General features: G+C 43.6%; 2 protein-coding genes across 7 annotated transcripts in view; both read right to left on the minus strand.

Moving 5' to 3' along the window:
• Nucleotides 1-4,140: 4,140 nt before the first annotated feature.
• On the minus strand, nucleotides 4,141-7,245 carry CHST2 (carbohydrate sulfotransferase 2). The gene has a single exon (XM_082055588.1). The coding sequence runs from the start codon at nucleotides 7,094-7,096 to the stop codon at nucleotides 5,801-5,803; it is 1,296 nt and encodes a 431-aa protein (XP_081911714.1). The 5' UTR covers nucleotides 7,097-7,245; the 3' UTR covers nucleotides 4,141-5,800.
• A 9,284-nt stretch (nucleotides 7,246-16,529) lies between these two features.
• Nucleotides 16,530-20,940, minus strand: part of U2SURP (U2 snRNP associated SURP domain containing) — a 48,310-nt gene continuing 43,899 nt past the window's right edge. For all 6 annotated transcript variants that reach the window (XM_082057234.1, XM_082057233.1, XM_082057232.1 and 3 more), the window contains 2 exons: nucleotides 20,324-20,500; nucleotides 16,530-19,119 (listed from right to left, as the gene is read on the minus strand). In XM_082057234.1, the coding sequence (XP_081913360.1) occupies nucleotides 18,981-19,119; nucleotides 20,324-20,500 (316 nt within the window). In that variant the 3' untranslated portion in view covers nucleotides 16,530-18,980. The remainder of the gene's footprint in view (nucleotides 19,120-20,323; nucleotides 20,501-20,940) is intronic.

A 20,940-nucleotide genomic window follows, 5' to 3' on the forward strand; every position in this document is an offset into this window, starting at 1 on the left:
ACATGACCCACATCAGCAGTCATAGGCAAAACACCGAATTAGGGAACAAGAAATTTATGTAGTTAGTGATTTGGGGCCAGTTTTGCTGAAGGACCATCCACAAGGACCATCAAGCACTGCAACAGGTTGCTCAGGGAGATTGTGCAGTCTCTGTCTTTGGAGGTTTCCAAGACCCACCAGGATAAAGCCTGGAGCAACCTGGTTTGATCTCCTAAGTTGCCCCTGCTTTGAGCAGGAGGTTGGACCAGAAACTTGCTGAGGCACCTTCCAATATGAATTTATGAGGCTGTGAATTTTGGAGGCGCCCTGAAATATAACTTCCACTGAATCCTGCATAATATTCCCATTCCAATGAAAATGACACGTGATGGTATTCTTCAAAATTCCACTTAAAGCTTACTAGCATCTTCAGAGTCCTTAAAATTGTAGCTGCAGGGCTCCTTCCAGTTAGAAACTTCACTGATGCAATTAGGGACAGGTTGCTCAGCAGCTCCTACTGGCCTTCCCTGCTCAGATCGCTTTATAATTTTTCATTTGGGGAGTTTCTGCAATCTAATTTTCATCTTGTTTTTCAGCAGGAAAGTCCTACTTTCATTCAAACCCCATCAGAATAATGCCATTATATCCAGACAAGAGTTTGTGGCACCTCGTTCTGAAAGACCCGCAGGCTGTCCTGGCTACTCACCAACTTCTCTGACAGGAACAAAGAGATGGTAACCTACTGCTTGACCTCAATTCCCTTCTCACCACTCTGTTTATGACAAGCATGTTCCTGTATCAGACATCGAAGTGGACACCAGGGATCTCACTCACACTAGTGGGTATAAATGTGTCCTTTACATATAGAATTTTCTTCTGTGAAGGAATCTGCCATATATTTTTACATGCATTTTACAGCTTCATGTTTCACTGCAAAAGCACATGATTCTTTAATCCTAGTTCTCCCATTTATACTGTGATTTGTTTCTTTTCATACCTTTCATGGTATTGATGTGTGTGAGGAGTGTTAGCTCTTCATGCATCAAGGGAAGGAAGACAGGACACCTTATGTTTCACACTGATTCTCATTGGATTTGCATTGATCCAAACACTAAACACTCAATAATGCAGGCCCATTCTTGTGATCCTTTAATGATCTCATGATGCAAGGAACCCCAAGCCCCAGAGAAAAATAAATACAAGGAAAATTTCTACCTTGCTAAATTAAAACAGTTTGTGTTGTATAGAATCTATGCATTTTCTTTGCAGAAATGGTAACTTACATGAATAATAACACGTCATGACAGCTAAGAGCTCTTATTTAAACACATTAACAGAACTCATTTGATATCAGTGAATCCAAATAAACCAAACTGTATTTTTTACTTTAGAAGTATGCAATATAATGAGTATTGCTGAAATGTTATTCCATGGTTTGGGGTTTTTTTATTTTTATTTTAGAACATGCACATTTTCATAAGATCTTGCTCCGGAGCTCTGATACAAAATGTAAACCGCATCCAGTGACTGCCAGGATAACTAGCAGAGAGCACTGGCCATCAAAGTCAGATACACCAATGGCAAGCAGTCTCACACTCCAAAGTAAATCTGCTTGCCTTATTCGTATGCATAATTCTAGCAGAGTAATATTTATCCTGGTAGAATACCCTTAATTGAAATGTCACGAGAATAAGAGTATTTACGATGCATTTGATTAAGTAACCAAGCAGCATTTGCTCGACATTCAGCCTGTTCACGTTAAGCAGCCCCAGACAATTTGACACAATTGGCATTCGCCGCTCCAGGAAGACCCGTGCCTGCACTTCAAGGGGTGCACACAAGCAACACTGAAACACAGACCCTAAGACTGCCCCTTGTGCTGTGCAAAAGCTTGTGTTAAAACACCCTTCACTTTCACAGGCCATTAAAACACACTACAGCAATTAGAAATAAAGAATAACCCCACTCTTTTTCTCATGGTCTATGGGATGAAAAACACTTGTTTCAGAATTTGTTATAACCACCAGTATTTCATCTCTAGAGACCTGAGTTGAAATTGTAACTGAAAAATAAGGTTTGTGGTTTTAAATTAAGTCAGTTATTTTCCTCTTCCCAGTCAGGGCATGAAGCTTAACACCTGACAAATTACAAAGTGATCGGAAAGATGAAGAACTTCCTCTTTTTGTTAGAAAGACTGAAAGGTCCTTTGTGTAACCATTGTTTCATTATCAGCGTTCAGGTCAGCTGCAGCACCTTCCACACTTTTACACGTTGATTCAGTGGAGAACAGAGGATTTTCCTGTCTTCTCATGCGCAGGGTGATCACTACCATTTACAATACTTGTACAACTTTCTAGTTTTGTTCACAGCATAAAACAACACGTAGTTGCACACTGGCCTTTCTGTTCCATCAAAACGACAGGCGAAGCCTCCAAAGCAGTCTCCCTCCTGGTCCAGCACAACTTAGTGCACCCTGTATCTTGTGTATGCTATTGATTCTTCACTAATATAAGCATCTGCTTCAGCTGAAGAAGCACACTGCAATTATTAAATCAGACAAAAAGCAAACCTAGGCACTATTTTTAAGCATAAGAGTCAAGTATTATTTCAGTATTCTGACCTCAGCTAGATGCCCCTCCTCACAACAGGCAGACGTCTTTTGTAACCATGTTCATAATCTTCCTGATACCCTATTTTTCTCTATAATTTTCCACATGTAAAACTTTTTTTTTCAGCTATGTTTGGCTTTTTTAAATTCCCCTAATCCTCATTTCTGAATATTAAAAAGGACTAAAAGTGACCTCTTTTAACTGCCAGTTGTTCACATACTTATTTTTTTAATGGAGCAGCATTAAATATAGGGCTTAGCCCACCTGCATTTTACACAAGCAGAGTCCCATTCACTTCTGCTGAAGCTTTACCTGCAGTGCTTTATTTTCACAAAATGAGCTTTGGATTACTTCTTCTGTTCAGCAAAACATGCTCAGGTACAATTGTATGGTATGTTGGGTAATTCCTTACTGCAATGGTGGAGCTCAAATGAATGTAGGTGGAGCTCAAATGAATGACCAGATTCAGATGCTGTAACTCTACTGGCACATGGTTCATGTCAGCAAATTGAAGGAGATGCTTGCAATGCACCATTATTAAGAGAGAAGAGAGCGCTGTCTCAGAACAACAGGATGAGCGTTTTAATTAGAATCCAAAGGAGATTTTTGGAAGCTAAGTCAATCGAGTTCATCTATTTCACATTCCCAGAGGCAATTAATTCCTGTTCACTTTACTTGCCCAGAAAACTTTCCCAGAAGAGACCAAGGAATTCTGCGCACATTAATGACCATGCTTCACCCCCCGAAATCAAAATATCTTGTGCTCTAATATGCTGTCATGACAAAACCCCATTTAGAAACCACAGCAAAGTTTCATACTTAAGACAGCAGGAGCCGAAATCACGGCGCAGTGTCCCAGCCCGCAGGGGAAGCCGGGGCCGGGGTCACATCCCCGGGGAGCACACGGCTCTGCAGACGGTCCCGCTCACCCTGCGCACAGCCCAGCTGCAAACACCCTGCCAGCGGGACTGTGCGCTGGGCAGCAGGGGTGCGTGGTGCAGCAGCGGATGGATAAAAACCAAGCAACATGCTCTATACGCAGAACAGATACTCGAGCTCTGTCCCAGGACACACCAACTGAAAAAGAAAAAATCCCAAACCCAGATGTCCAAAATCCACTCAGCACCACACCAGAGTACATAGTGATAACATGAAACACCTCACTGCACAACACCGTAAGTACCAAATCAACTATCCCTCCCGTTTTTAGCATTGCCACCTGGAATTCGGGAATACATCCTAATACACCAGTTATAAGACCTCCCATTTATGTTATCTGTACTGATGGTGAAGAGGAACTGAGGGAATGGATGTGTGTAATGCAGTCATTCAGCAAGTGTACAGGCAACCTTATGCAATAATCTTTTAACTATTTTATTAAATGTGTTTCCTTTTCAGGGTAAGTTCAACATCTAATGCCAAAATTTCATCAAGAACTCAAATACCTTAGTAGCCAGTTATCACCTGTTCAACTTAAAGTACTAACACAAGAAACAGACGTACTACACACCACTGAAATTTTCACACATACGCACGCACACACTTATCAGCATCCTGTTTATATAAATTTATTTTCACAAATCAATTTCCTTTTTCCTCCTCCTCCTCTTCACATTTTCTGAAGGCACAACACCCAAATAGGCAATGTAAAATGTGCTTCCTGTAGAAAAGTCTCTAGTCTCCAAAGAGCACAGTTTGGCAAAAAAACTTTTGTTTAAAAACGGGAGTTCCAAAACGAGCCTTCAAACAGCATCAGAGAACACCACCAAGATTAAAAACCACTTGAGGTGTCTGCACTTCTCATTTGCAACACACCACTTAACCTTTAATAAACCTTGACTTTTTCAGGAAATTATAAAAGCAGAAGTAGTAAAAGCTCTTCTATTATTTTTTTTTTTTTAATCAAGTTTTAACGATGGGACAGAGTCTCTAAGCAAAGCTCCCAGAAAGAGCCAGACCACCATCTGGCTCCACTGCAGAGCAATGACAATTTACAAGAAACTAATATGTAACCAGCACTTTGAAATCAAATGCTAGGTTGACTCCGTAAAAGCTCCATTATAGCTATGAACACACAGCTGTACGTTTCCTCCCTCCTTGTACATAAATATACCCTCAGACACTTAGACAAAGAAAAATAAATCATTTTATGCATTTTTCTGTGCTTCCCTGTTATGCCTGTTACCAATCAACGTCAAGAAATATCTCACATATCTTATGCATTGTTAGCACTATAGAATATAGATAATATATATAATTTTATTTTTGTTTTCACACATGCTAATGTTTCCAGTAAGATAAAAGTCTTTTTAAATCCTGCACATCTTGTCACGCTGTAGATCCGCTTCTATTTGACAGTGACTCCTGGACATACATGTCAAGACAAAAATAAATACTGCTGTGATGGCAAACGTTTTAAAACTCTTAGGACACTAATACAGTGGCACTTGAAAGACGTTTTAAATACGACAAAAAAGACAATAGTTAAATAGAAACCTGCTTAAACATAGCCATAAAACCTGCACTGCATTTGTGAAATCTGTACTTGTTTCTGCGAGAGCAGCTCCTAATCTTCGAACACGTCAAATGTTGGACTCCAGCCCTCCACTCATACCCCTATAAAAGTCCACATTGCTATTTTAAGCAAGCATCCCCTCCAGCTGTATATAAGCAACATTGTAATTCCCAAACAACTGAGGTAATTATAAAAATGAATATCATTTATTGTTTGGTTGAGTTGTTTTTACTATCATGTCTGAACACTTGCTTTCATACAAAAGTCTGATTTTCAGCATTATGCTTTGCAAGGGCATCCCCTCTGCATCAAGGGAGATAAAGATGTGTTAGAAATTGTGCAAGAGTTTTTGTTACCATCTTCGAACGCACAAGAACTCCACAAACAAGATTTTGGTACAGAACTACTGCCTGGCATTTTAGAGAAAGGGGAAGGGGCTTCACACATATTTTCAGTTCCACTTTATTTATTTATTTTTAAATCGCATCTAACCCAATGGAGGGGTGGGGAGTTGGGGAAGAAAGAAAAGAAAAAAATCATCACATTACGGTATGTTACCCTTCAGCAGTCTCTGGAGGAAATCAAAAACCAGGCAGCTTTTCCCGGCTCCCTCCCTCACTCAAGCCGGCCGAACGGCTCCTGTCCCCAGCGGGGCTCAGCTGCCCCCGAGGGCGGCTGGTGGGCACCCACTGCCCCGTCACAGCCGCGGCTTCCTGAGCAACGTTCGGCTGAGGTCCCTCACCTCTTCGGGGCTGTCGACCCTCTCGTAGCCCAGCAGGGCCATGGGCTGGTGGCAGTACTCTTCGACCTGCTTGATCTGCTGGTAGCTGAGCGCAGTCCGCCAGGCGCTCAGCGCCTGGGTGGCGTTCCTGGCCGACACCACGAAGGGCTTGGAGGAGTAACCGGGGCCACTGGTCATGTTGAGGGTGAACTTCTCCATCTCCGGGCTGACCGCCAGGTTGACGAAGCCATACACCTGCCGCAGGGTCTTGATGGGCTCAACCACCAGGTCCTCGTAGCGCACAGCCATGTAGTTGCCCTGGAGCCAGTCAGGGGGGTGCAGAGCAGTCTGCAGGGTCTTGGCCATGCTGCTGCAGATGACCTCCATGGCACCCAGGGCATGGTAGTCCGAGCCACCCCCCCCCTCCTTCTTTGCACCCAGCTTGTGGCCAGCATCAAGGAAGGGCATGCGGTGGATGCGGGGGTCCCGGCTCCTCACCACCTGCAGGCTCTCCCGGATGAGGCCGTGCCGGGACTTGATGCGGGAACTGGCGACGGCGCGGGGGTCCCGCACCAGGTGGATGACTTTGAGGTCCAGGGTCGGGTCCTGCATGAGCGGGGCGAGGACAGCCAGGTCAAAGACGCGGACGCCCTTGATGACCAGCGTGCGATACTTGTGGCATTCCTCCTGGAAGCGGCTGAGGCGCTGCGGGGGACACTTCTTGCACACCCGGTCGTCCACCATGCCCACCACCTCCTTTCGGTAGGCCGGGCAGAGGGGCGAGGAGCAGATGACCTTGTTCGTGGCCGCCCCGAAGATGCCCAGCGTGGTGAGGTTCTTGCCGGCGCCCGCCGTGCTGTAGAGCTGGAAGACGGAGAGGTCGCAGCGGTACAGGGAGCTCAGCATGTCGCGGGCCGCCCCTTGCAGCGAGACGGCATCCCCGGGATACAGCTTCTGCCAGACGTGCCACACCGGCTCGTAGAGGAAGAAGACCTCGGGGTTCTGGTTGAAGAGCTCCCCGAAGAAGGACGACCCCGAGCGCCAGGTGGTGAAGACATAGACCAGCTGCCGCCGGGCGCCCGCCGGACCGCGGCTCCCGGCCGGAGGCGGCGGGGGCGGCGGCGGGGGGCGATGTTGGGGGGCGGCCGGGGGCTCTCCGCAGCGCCGCGGCTCCCGCCGCCACTTGTACTCCAGCAGGTTGAGGGCGGCGAGGAGCAGCAGGAGCGCGTAGCCCAGGCACAGCGCCAGCGCCTTCCGCCGACACACTTTCATGCTGGGCGGCGGCGGGGCCAACTGTTGCTTAGCGCCCCGGCGCCCGAGGGCCCGCGGCGGGCAGCAGGGCGCGCCACCCCCGGCGCCGTCTCCCGGCCGGCCCCCCGCGCCCGGCCCGCATGGCGCAGCCGCCGCGACGGCCCCGCCGCCCCCGCCCCGCCGCTGCCCTAGTTAGCAGCCGCGCGGCCAGCCGCGCTTCCTCCGCGCCGCCATCGCCGAGCGGCCGCGGGCGCCGCCGCAGCCCAGCTCACAGCGGCCGCCGGGGCGAGGCGGCGCCGCGCTCCGCTCCGCCCCGCACCGCCGCCGCGGGGGCGGGAGCAAGGGGCGGCGGGCGGGAAGGGCGGGCAGGGCGCTGCGCCGAGCCGCCAGCGCGCATGGCGCCCCCGCGCCGCAGCGGGGACAGCCCCGGCCACCGCCGCCACCGCCGCCGCGCAGGGTCCCGCCGCGGAGGTGCGGCCCGAAATGGCGGCGCCCCGCCCCGCGCTCTCCATTGGCGGCCGCCGCGGTCGCTGTCGCCGCCGTCCCGCGCCCGCCGCGGTGCCCGCCGAGCCCGCTGCGCCCCGCGGCGGCGGAGGGGCCGGAGCCCCGGGGCAGCCGCAGCCCCGCGCCGGCAGCGGCCTGCAGCGCTGCCCCCGCCTCGTCCCCTCCCGCCCGCGGGGAGAGCCTGGCCCGCCCGGTAACGGCCGGAGGTTACGGCACCCGGCCCGCCCGGGTCCGAAACGCCGGTGGGCGATGGGCGCTGTTCAAAGCTGCTCCCGTGTTGCGGTGGGTTTCCGTCAGCCCTGCCCCGGGTGCACAGCTTCGAGCAGTGAAGCTGCGCCGGTAAAAGGAAAAGAGTCAAAAAAAGAGGGGGAGGCAAAAAAAAAAAAAAAAAACACAACCCTAGAAGGTCTGGAACAGACAAGGTGCCCCTGGTATCGTTAACTTGGTACTTGGAGGAACTCGGATTTCTGAAGGGTCCTCTAAGAACGTCTCCAAAGCCATAAAAAAAACGAACTGGATCATCCTGGTACAGCTCAGACAGAAACGTACCTTCAGTTCTTAAGAGTATGTTTACAACCGCTACAAATAGCCGGCCCCTTTGCAATCCGGAGGTGCCTGTCAGCAAACCCCGAGCTGGCGCGGCCCGGGCGGTGCAGCGGTGTGTGCGGCGGGGCTGCCCCGCACCGCGCCTGCAGCCGGGGCCGCGGTTTGCGGGCAGCGAGCCCGAGCGGCCGGTAACTCAGCGCCAAGGTGAGTTTTCTGTTGCAGACAAGCGAGAAGATGGTCGACCCCATCCCCACGGCCACGGGTCATCCCCCCACGTCCCCAGCCCCGCGTTTGCTCGGTGAGAACCGAGCGCAGACGCTGCCACGGCCCCAGCCGCGCTCCCGACTCGGCAGCTGGCGGTGAACCCAGAGACTCCCTGCCACGGAGTGGTTATCACGTACTAGAAGGAGTTCATGACTTGTGTGGTTTATAGCCGCAGCGTTGCATGAAGTGTAGCGCAAGCAGCGGTGCAGCTCCAGGCAGCACCAGCGCTTTGAAGACACACATCCCCAGAGCGCACCCGGGCGCGGCCCGAGCTGAATGCGGAGGGACAGCACATTTGTGGAACGACCCCCGGGCTTTGGGCAATGCCCGGGGACTCCAATTTCCCCAGGGGAGACCAGAGCAGACGCAGGGGTGACCACGAGTTACAGAAGCATTTGATGACGACTTTCCCTTGCTTTCTTTAGCCAGCAGCTCTCACATCCTTGTAGCCTTTCTCATCATCTATAGGAGACACATATACAGCCCACCGCCTATAGGGCAGGTGATAGATTTGAGCTATACCTGGCTCAGACACAGTCCCATCTCTCCACGATGGATGACATTGACAAAAGGTTTTGAAGGAACATTTATTTTCTGAATGCACAGATCTGACACTATAGCAACACACTTTTACACTCATACAGTAGGCAAAACACAAATTCATTTGGTGTTTGCCTTACCTGGTGGAAGAGCTGAATGTGTAAACAATATTTATTTCCCTTATCAAAAGGATTTCTGTACTCCTAGATTTTCTACACAGATGGTAAGAGCCAAGTTGCCTGTATGGAAAAGCTTGTGAGACCCTTCCAGCCCCGAAGTGAAGAGTGACATCCATAGGAGGAGGGCTCCACTCTTCCCCACTTGCCTCTCCGAGCCACGAAGCTTTGCAGGGCTGAGGGGAGCGGGGGTGACCCCCGGTTTGAGAAACCGCTGCCCCCCCAGCTGCTGTCCTGCAGGAGGTGCAGCCAAACCACAGGAACAAGGCACGTGACTCGTTTCACAAGCTGCCCACAGTATTCAAATGTTACTGTGACTTTTCATATAGAAGTAACTTATTTAGTGATTGTTTTACACTTCTGCTACTAACATTTGAGAAAAATCTATATTTCATTAAACAATGAGGGGGAAAGGGAAGCTGTTTTTTACCTACACTGCTCCAGAAGAAGCATTTAAAGTCATATTCTGCAAAAATAATGTGTATCTAGTGGGCAAAATACATTCAAAGTTTAAACTTGATGAGCATAAAACAATTGAGGTGTAACTTTTGAAACATAGTATATAATAAAAGAGATATACATACATCTGAAGCACCTTGCAGCATGAAACTCTTGCAGTTATTTTATTCCTTAGTCCTAATCCTTGAGTTTTCATACACTGCTTGTATCGCTTTTATAAAAGCATGGATTAAATATTTATTTGGCTTCACATGCTCACTGAAAATGAAGTGACCTTCACCCAGCTAAAGCAGAAATGTTTGGTTTTGGAATGGTCTTTAATAGCATCAATTATGCTATATTAAATTATGAATAACAAGAACAGTACTGAGACACCACAGTTCATAAAACAGTATCCCCCACCAATATTGTACTGCAGCCCTAACGCAATAACGGACAGACTACAGGGAGCAAAACCAATTTATAGCAGTGAAAAATCATTAAAGTAGCATGAAGTTCGAATTAATCCCTTCTTTCCATTTCACTTGATTGAATACAGGTATGAAATTTTGTAAAACAAACAAACAAAACAACAACAACAAAACCTACAAAGCTATCTCCAGTTCTTACACAATTTAAAATTTAGCACGTTATATAAATAAATACAAGCAAACATGAACTGCAAGTATAACAGTTAAAGTGGCGAAACTAATCAGTAAACCCAAACGTTGAGAGCTGTGGTTGGATTCTGCACCTTCCCTGCTGTTCCGCAGCAGTTACGTGTCTCTGAATCAGAGAGTTTGAGCACTGGCAGTAACCCAGCCGTTAATACACTGCTCCGCCTCTACCTAGGAAAACATGGGTCCGAGCAGATCTTTAATTCAACCTACACACTGCAAAATGGCATCTTATTTTTCAAAACTGGAGTTGCATATGTATTTATTCTGTGCAGGTGGACTCAAGCACCCATGCAGAACCCGACTGAAACCAGTCAGGTTCAGTGCAGCTGCAATATTCGCTCCTCTCGGAACAAGTTTCAGACCTGGTAGTCAACTTATCACTTTAAGCAACTCAATATCAATTAATTTTTAATAAGTTTATACGGAAAAGATTTATGCAGACAACTTTCAACCCACACCAAGTTTTGTTTTTTTTTGTTTTGATTTGGTTTTTGTTTGTTTTAATCATCTACACAGCTGATGGAAAGTATTACAAAGACAGACAGTAAAACACCAGATCACTGGCTCTGCAGATCTGTTGAAGCTGAGACACACTGTTTCGGGCCATTGTCATTGTATACAAAGAACTCTCCTTAAAGGGATTCTGAATTTTACATTTTCTTCTGCAGACCAGGATTTAAAGTATTTGCTGATCTTCTAGAATAGGAGCTGCTGGGTGTCAGCTCTGTGGTACAGTGTGCTGTGTGTACGACCACAGCAATGGCCTCCAACAGTAATTTTAACTCTAAAAAGTAGCTGAAAAGTTCATACACACTCCCCAAGTTTAAAAGATCTGTAAAAACGTACAGAGATTGTACCAATGAATCAATCATCTATTGCCAAGTGCCAACAAAAGTCATCATCAGGCAGCTGGCATTTCAGAACTTCTCTTGCTTTTTACAATGAAGTAAGAAAAATATATATGTAGCCTATCATATACGTAGTCTATCATAGATTAAAAAAAAAAAAAATAATAAAATAATGTGATGGGGCAGGGTTTTGTAACAATATGTCCAGGGGACAAGATCCTCACCAAGGACTCTGATAACTTACTCCACTTGCAGAACTACTTCCATGATTTTTTTTAAGCCTGAGGGCAGCTGTAAAAACTACCATGAATAGAGCCCCAGGTCAGTGAAATACTTCAGTACTGGCTCATGGGCTTAAATACAACTGTAGCCAATTGAAAACTGAATTAAAATCAGCACCATAGTGACAGAGTTGTTTTATACCTGTTGCAATAATTTCTAAGGTGAAGCGTTCCGCTCAGCCTCTCGAAGCCTGTGCAGAGCGCGGGCAGGAGGGATGTCAGCAGGCGGCCCAGGCCCTGCAGGGTCTTACCGTCTTGGCTGTGTGCAAAACCAAAAGAATAAAAGCTTAAGTGGTAAGAGCCACACTTAAGTGTGTGAAAGAGGAACATTCCGCAGCTGTACAGATACGGCCCTTCACAATTTTTTTCAGATACTTCAGCGTATATTTTCCACCCTCTATTTTACTTCACGCCAGTCTAATTTAGGCTTGTCAGTTTCAGTGTACTAGACCACTTATGTCAAACAACAAAACTTTCCTCAATAAGTAAAATTCAACCTTAAAAAATAAAGTTAAAATCTCCTCAACATTTATTTATAGGCAAGCTTCAATTTTTAAACATTACATCTTGTTTGCTTTGATAGAGCAGAAAATAATGCATCTTTTCCTGTATGGGCTGTTGCACACTGCAACCCAGTCACCCCTCAGATATAAATACTGTGGCTGCATCTACCCCAAACTCTGCAGCAAGCAATGTGTAATATAAGGAGTAAGCAACTGTGATTAGAATTCCCCAATTTCAACTATGAGGAAAAAACTCATTGTATGCATTTAAAGCTTAAATATTAAATGTTACAGTTTAGTATTTTATATTTATTATATCTATATATTAATTATATATGATTTTTACATGTAATATTTCAGAATATTTAGAAAACCCAAATCCTGACTAGTTGAATGATTTCTTCCCATCCCAAAGTGACACCACCCCAGCCAGAACTCTCCAAGATTTTCCACCCTCGCATCCCTTCGTTTTAAGTGATGGGGCAAAAGATTTGATCGATCCTTACTGGAGCACTTCCTGACTTGATTTTTTATGCTTTAAGACTTGCCTTTCTCACGTTCACAAGGACGGACTGGGCACAAAATTAAGAAACTCTTCCTGAAGTCCAACATCAGCAAGACCACAAATTATATTTGGATGAAAGATGAAGGGGTTTGCTGTTACATACACCTAACGTGTGATAAGTTCTGGGAGTTGATTAAAAACTCCTGTATCTAGCCTAATCTATGCAGGGTAAATATAGATCCTGAATTCCTCAAACACTCTTCAAAAGCTATATTCTTAAAACTAAAGCACAAGTTATAGATTGCAAAATGTGAATAAAATCTGTATAAAATTGAGTAGCTGTCCAAACCTGGAGATGTATGAATTTGTTTACAACAGTTATTTTGGTATCACCACTAGAGATGGGTGAGAAAAACCTGAACGGTAGCATTTAGAATTGCATATTTCTATTTTGCACCCTTCCTTTTCATACTGTGCATAACTCTTAACAGCGTATTCAAAGTCTCACACAGTAGTGGCAGCTGATTTCCCTCAGAACACACTACTTTCCAATAATGCTCAAGTCTTCAACAGCCATTCCGTTAAGCAAGAGGTGCAGCAATCTGCCTTCTAAAGCACCTGTTTCCTCTTGGATGTTCCTTCTGAGCTGTGCATGCAGAACCGGTGCTGCAGAAGCAGCTGGCACGGACCGAAATTAAACCAGCTTGTCTTAAACAGAAATAAATAGCAAAGCAGAGAACATATCTGTAGAAAGCTGTTCCCCCACTCCCCATTACTCCTTCACATTCACCTCCAGGTGCACAAATGACATTTTCAAAAAGTTAATTTCAATAAATATTTATAAATTCCTGTTTGTGCAGCTGAAGGAATTCCAGAACTTTATGAATGTCCTGAGGACACTGCAGCATAGTTAAGTCTCTGTGTGACTTTTATTAAAATTAGAAATCTTTTCTCAACTGTTGTGTAACTGTTTTATGTCCTAAAGGAAATTAAGAGATTCTGCTTCTATAACCATGTCCCTTAACACAATGGGCGATGTCCTGTTTCATGTCAAGAGCTTCCAAAACCCCTGGCAGGTCACATGGAAGAGCCACACACATCAGCGTATCTCTGAACCCCCTACAACCAACAGCACAAACCAGAGTTAGTTCATGTCTTAGTACCCTATTTTTTGTTCAAGAGAGGATTTTACAGGCAACTATGCAGCGAGCAGCCCATGTCTTGTTAATGAGGTTGTGGGCAGCGCAGAGGTCACTGTTGACAGGAGAACAGCAGCAGCAATTATAGTTGGACACCACAGGCAGGATGGGCATCCACCAGCAGCAGAGCCGGCGAGGCCAGGGACCTGCTCTGAGCATAACACACACGAACAGCGCTCCTTTCCAGTTTAAAAATAAAACCATTTCTGGATATCGGCAAACGGACAGTTTGATTGTCACCATGCCATTCGGAAAATTTTCTGCATAAAATACAAAACCAAAAGCAAGTAAGACAAAAAAGTTAATGTGAAACTCCCATTTCCTCTTTAAATAACGGCAAACAGAAAACTTTCCAGCTTATGACAGATTTACACAGTAAAACATCCCTGCACAAGATGAGACTTGAGAAATGACAAATGGAACAGGCTTACCCATAAAAACTGACTGCCCTGACAGAAGCAGGTAGAGGAAAAGACAGTACGCAATTGCTTAAGACTTCTGCATCCTTTATGTGAACAATTCACACAGACAAAATTAAATTAGTGTTTTAGTTACGATTCTTAAGGGTGGTTTACAAAGTGAGGAGGAGCAGCTACAGCAGCAGCATGGAAACAGTGGTATATTGAAAGTCTTGAAGTAGCTCATGCAGCAATGAGAACAGAAATTTTCAAGCACTATGAGCTGTTTTAATAAATGTTTATGAACTCAACAGCCTTATTCAGAAGTCAACTCTGAGACAATTTTCAGGGATTGATTGCTAATATCAGGTTTGTAATTTGATAAATCTCATTTTGAACTGTTCATTTTTAAAAGAACAGTAAAACTCTGATCTAGATTATTCCACTGCTGCTGTCTTCAGCTGTAGAGTTCACCCCTCTTATTGGACCCTAACCGCCCCAAAATCTAGATTCTTCAGCAAATAAAATGCACAGAAAGTAGACCAATCTTTATGAAAAAGGCAGCAATTCAAATATCCTGTAAAACTCCATTGACCATAACGCAGCCAAACGTATGCATCCTCATGTAAGTACCCAGAGCAGATCCACAGTAGCTGAGAAATGTCTCACCCCAAGGTCCTCAAGTGACCATGTAAAGTAGAGCAAGCCAGCAATCTAAAACTAGATACAAAGTTCAGACCTTAATCCTTCTGCAGAAACACAACACTTCCAATCTTTATTTATTAAAAATATTAATCCCACCACTGTAAATATGTGTGGCGGAAAACCCCACAAGCAGGCTGCCTAAAGTGATCAAAGATGCTCAGAACAGATTTCTCCAATCTTGCTTCTCTCATAACAAGATTCTAGTTTTTAAGTTAATGTTACATGAACTCCCTCAGGATACCTCCCTCTTCCAGGCACATCTCAGAGACAGCACTATTTTCATTTCAACGTGCCAAGAACATGCCTCAAACATTGGTTGATCCCCAAGAACCCCCAAAGATAAAACTGGATTTCCCATTTAAGTGCTCTGTAACTTAGATGGCTCAGGCAGTACTCAGGCCTGATTGCAGGTCTGATACAATTTTTACACAGTTTCAGCTACAAAATCTGCCTCAGAAATTCATAAAATGAAACCAATACAAGTTTGAAAGCTATCCCAATGCTGGGGATAATAGTAAGTAATTGAAAAAGCATAGGAGCAGTTTTATATCCAGAAAAACACAAAGAATACAGTAATCCAGCAACTTCAAAGGGTTCACATGTGCTTAGGTAGAGCTGCTGTCTTAGTACAGAATGTGATTTGTAAATGCAGAAAGCAGGGGTACATTCAGGGTCACTGGGACAGCTGAAGTCATGTTAGCAATAGTTACAATTCTAAATATATGCTTTGGAAAACATAATTTGTTACCCTTGTTCATCAGTGGCTTATTCTTACACTTCAAAACAACCAAGGGGGAGGCAGGGGGAGAACACATGTACCCTGCTAAGTGCCCAAATAATAACCTGACATTGACTTTCAGAAACCAACTCTTCCTCAAATAGTATTACACCAAACATATGCAGCTGGTGTGCAGAGAAGTCAAAGGAGGTCAGAAAGTTTAAAAAAGGCAGTTCAATTATAAACACTTCTCTAACACTGTTAAGGAAAGATTTTAACTCCAAGCGACCACGTAGCTTTTCTCCACTGACCCAGGGCCTGGGTGCTCAGAGCAGAGTCTGATTCTTACAGACACCCACAGATGTCAGGACTGGTTCAGAAAAAATCAGAGACGAACTCACAACTCTGTACCTACAAGGCCTTCACATAAACATCTGGACATCCTACAGAGCGCTGGGGAGGCTTCACCAAAACATACCGGCACAGCAGCCTCTGGTACCTACCTGGAAATGTACCACACAAGTTCCATCCCCTGGGATCCCACGCCAAGATGGGCCCCACCAGCTGTGGATTCAGGCTGCAGGGGTCACTCAGCAGCTCCAGGGCTTGGCTGTAGCAGCCTACACTCCAGTTTCTCTGCTTTGGATACACCAAACACTGAAGCATGACTATCCACTGCTGGTACCATCCGTAACACAGAACAGGAGAGGACAGAGCAGCCCCTGACCCACTTGTGCCTCCTCCTGCTCCCACAGCAGAGGGCCGGGCACTCCCTGGCTGGGGGCGAATGGATTCTCCTCCTGCACAATGCAAAACCCATTTGGAAACACTGGACCCCACCTCCACAGGCTGGAGCTCCACAGGGAGTCACCTCAATGCTTCTTTCTGGACCCCAGGATCAATATTTACATCACCCCTATCCTATACCAACTAGATGATTTTTCACCATTTCACCCCCAAAAGCTGCAGAAAGCCAAGTCACACAGCAATGACACACTGCCACTACAGCTTGTCACTGCAATATGACCTAAGGAAAAATAAATTTCATAGACAGTCTAATTTTCAGTCTTCAATGTGAATTTGCATCTTTTACAAAAGATTTGTTACCAGATGCTGTCTCACCCACCCTTTGCAGAAAAGCCAAGATAGAAACAAAACTATTTATTAAAGAAGGGAAGAAAATTAAGAGATAAGTAGGATCAAAGATGTTCTTTTCAACAGGAGAAAAAAACAGGCATCCGGTTAAGTACACAGATTCTTAATTGCTCTTAAAAGACTACTAGGCACAAAACAGCTTACAAGAGGTATGAGAATGGCATTTAGAGAATAAAGATACTGAAAAGGGTATTGCATAATAAAGCTGTTACAAAATAAAATCTAATGGATGTGCTCCTTTAGCTCTCTAGCTACTTGGCTTGAGCCTTTTATAATCACCAATAAGAATTTTATAAAAGCTAAAATCAAAATTAATTATTGAAAAGTATGGCTAACCCACAATGCTAAGTGATTTTTTACCTTGAGGATTTTTATCTATTACATGAAATACACAATGGATTCTGCAGATAGTTTGCCACAGGAATATTCTCTCTTTAGTCTCACTTCACCCAGAACGCTGCTGTTTTTCACTCCTCCATTTATAAACAGCTACAAGATAAAAGTAATAGTTTCAGAGAAGTTAATACGAGCTGAAGTGATCTTCTTCCTATTGTAAAATTAGGATTCTCCCAGTCCCCAACTGATTTTAGTACCTACTTTGTGCTCCTCAAAACCTTATACAGTCTGTGCCAGGTGTGAATACACAGCATTTGAGAAAAGAACAACTTACTTTCTAATAGCAAAGCTAACAAAATCTGTTTATCTGAAAACACCTTATGTTACAGGGAGAAAGAAAAATATAAAAAATAAACTCTGCAGGTTTCTAAAACAGATTCTTCATAATATAAACAGACATCCTTAATGCATCTACTCCATACTAAGGAAGTCTTTACAGTACACATGCATTCTCCATATTCCAGATCATCATTCAGTTCTCATTAGCAAACAGAATCCTCCATTAATTCTCACATTTGCAACAATTTATATAATCTCATAACCAAGTTTCCCATCAAGAAAAACATGGAAAAAATAGGTATATATTTTTTAAGCTAAATATGTACTTTTTCAATAGACATTTTAGATCCTGCTTCTGAAAGCATTGCCTCTTAGGCTATATGAATATATCACATAAGTTTTTGCCCAGCATATTTACAAAATTCTAACGTAAAACCTGTAGCTAACGCAAGTACAACAGCAGGCCATCACCCAGCACACTCTGCCTGCAGTTAAGTACAGCTTTTGCTTTTAGAAACAGTTCACAGGAGGCCAGATCCCATTTAATTTTATGTTTTTATTACAATCTGCCCACACCTCCAAGTATAAACACTGTATCCTCCCCATTTCTCAGCCCTCCCCCCTCCCACCCACAGAAAGTTTGCATGATAAGAGACCAAGGTGCAGCGATTTAAAGCTACATCAATGCCTAACACAGAGAACAGGTCTGGAGAAGGGAATGCCTAACATGAACAAAAAGTTCAACAGCCTCTTGGTTCAAAAATAGCAATAAATAAAGTAAGTCATAAAAAAAAAAAAAATCCCCATTTTTAAGAATTTCCACAACAGAGAAATAAATTCAGCAAAGTAATGTAAAAGGTGTCTTTTTGAAGTAAAACCAGTTTTAGTGAACTGTAGGTTGCAATTAGTGCACCTGCACTTATGGAAGATGTCACAGAGCGTCAGGCTTGCTGCTCTTTTATTGTTCCTCATGCATGCCATGAATATGGCTTGTTATTGATACATCACATATATATCTTATACATACACATGATGCATCTCTGCAGAGGCCTTTTTAAAAAACAAAACCATCACTCTGGTGTCACAAATATTCCCTGCAATTAAAATGGAGAAATATGAAGCAAAGATTTCATTGTAAAGCTTATCATGGTAGGTACCAGACTGTCCAACTGTTTTTACAGTAAAATAACACGGTAGGAAAGAAAACCCATCCACTGGATTCCAAAGGTGCTTTTATCTTGATAGTCAAACTAGTGAAAACTGGCACAGAGCTACCACTGTGCTGAAAGCTCCAAGCACCATAGTATGTCTGAAATACACAGTACTTCCAACTAAACTATCAATTCCTCCAGAGATCTGGATCACCAGTGGGGCAAGAAAACAACACCTTCATTTTCTGTTCAGATTTTATTTGAAATCTAATTCAAATTGTCAAAGCTACAAAAAGGGGGAACATTTGAGTTATTTCTGCTATGTCACAACATTCTAAAACAAAATATCACTACTGCCAGCAGATCAGTTACACACATTTCTGATGAAACTTCTAAACACAAAAATGTTTCATTTGGGAAATAGTCACGATGAAGATATTTTGTACAATATAAAACAATGACAGGTCTACAGATGCCAATACTCGTGAGTAAACACGTGCATTCACAAAAAAAAAATAAATCAGGAATGCTTTTTTGTTTTTTTTTAACAGACTGTTCAGGCACAAAAACAAAACCGCATTTCCAGTAAGTGACAGCATCATAAAAAATATTAACATTGTCAGTGTTTGCTTTTCTTTGACTTCTTGTGAGATCTGTGAGGAGAACGTGACTGAGACCTGGATTTTTTCCCTGACTTTTTAGGAGATCTGGATCGTGATCTCCTCGATCTTTTGGGTGTCCTGGAGCCAGATGGCGACCTGCCAAAGAAGAAAAAAATAAAAGTCAAATACTAACTGATAATACCAACTTTTTCTATTTGGCTATTTTCTATTTCACTAGTTGAGCTAAACAAGGTAGAAAATACTTTTTCTCTACTAAGTGGAAGAACGGTATCGTGCTTTTGACAAAAAGACAATTTTTGCCTTATAAGGTTTTTAATATATTTTGGGCTTAACTTCAGTGCTTAGAATCCAGAAGAAAAATAACACTAGGTCATATCTTTCTTAAACCAACATAAGGAATTCACAGCCTTCCACATATGCCCCAACCACCTTGGCTCTTGTATTAAAAGCAGCCTATATCTATACAGAAGAGAACAGAAATGAAAAATGACACTGAATTGTGTTATGCTGAAATACTTCTGATTCTCATTAAGCATGTTCAGCTTGTGATGCAACCCCACAGAAAAAGAATGGAAGCCGAATAAAATTACTGCCAGCTAACCCACACCTAATACATTAATCTGATATAATCTAAATCGAATGACCATCATATTAACTTTAAAAGAATCTCAAATACTTTTCTACTTCTATTTGAATTCCTAACTTATAGCACAAGAATCCCATTACTATAAATATGTACTATGATCTTCTCAACAGCAAAGAATTTTTCTCAGCATGTCTGAGGAATCTTATATCAATAAGATACTCTACACCTCTAAAGAAGTGGAAGCTGAACTTCTGAGTTCTGAGCTACAAAAGCATCAATACAATAATAAAATCTCACCCTGAGTTTAGCATTAACTAGAGACAAATATTTGTGTCAGTCTAGAGAATAGGCAATATCTACTTTGGAAATGAAAAACCATAAGCAGTACCTAATCTAGATTTCTTTTCATTAAAAAAACAAACCATAGGACAGGAGCTTAATGTAAGCAAATTACCATTGAAAGACTGCACGCTCACTATAATTCTAGAAGTTCTATGGGCTACAGAAGATTTGCCCTTAGAAAATAAAAAGCTAACAGAGAAGCAAGGTACTTTGGTTAAAGCACTGTTTCTCAAAATTATCAGCAAACAGGTAAACGAGAACACAGAAGTGAACAGCCTTGTTAACAGCAGGCAAGGAGGAGGCTTTGCCTATCAAATATGCTCTGCTAAAAACCAAACAAAAAAACCAACCAAATCCACACCTATGTACTTAACTTTCCTACAACCTGACATAGCGAAGATACCAGCTTACCTTTTGCCTTTTTTACTGACATCTCTGGGAGAATCTTTATGTGACGATCGAGAACGTGAACTCTCTTTGTGGGACCGCTCAGAGCGCTCTGAGCGTTCTGATTTTGGTGATGGAGATTTTGCTCGTCTGCTGCCGCTGCTGCGGGACGGGCTGGGTGAAGCGCTGTGTCGTCTTTTCCTTTGTAAAGAAAGAAAATGCAGTTATGTACGTATACGTGCTTAGAAGTAAAACTGTATATTAAGAAAACTGATTCCTTTCCGCAGATGTTTTCTTTTGCCAACATAACGTTAGATCATTTTAAGTAATTAAAAAGTAGTAGGCTTTTTATGACTTTAAAAAAAATAAATCAAGTTCAGCATGTGCACCAGACTTTCTCTGGTTGAAAAAAATTAAGGCCAGTGACTCATTTTTGTCTACTGCACTGTAAAAACATTGTCCTAAGTTCCTGAAAAGCAAAGTATTTTACCATACCTACACTTAATGCCATGGAAGGGTTGGGCTATACAAGTATTAGAAGACCAGAGTGTACAATCAACTATCCTAAAACTAGCTGTTTTGAAGAATTTTCACTATGAGATGAATAACATTTAGGTCACTGCAAATTTCTGGTGTGATCT

Source organism: Streptopelia decaocto (genome assembly GCF_964273445.1).
Source record: "Streptopelia decaocto genome assembly, chromosome: 6".
Taxonomy (NCBI): domain Eukaryota; kingdom Metazoa; phylum Chordata; class Aves; order Columbiformes; family Columbidae; genus Streptopelia; species Streptopelia decaocto.

Excerpts from the sequence above, each read along its gene's own strand:
- CHST2 (XM_082055588.1), bottom strand. The coding sequence starts at position 7,096 with ATGAAAGTGTGTCGGCGGAAGGCGCTGGCGCTGTGCCTGGGCTACGCG.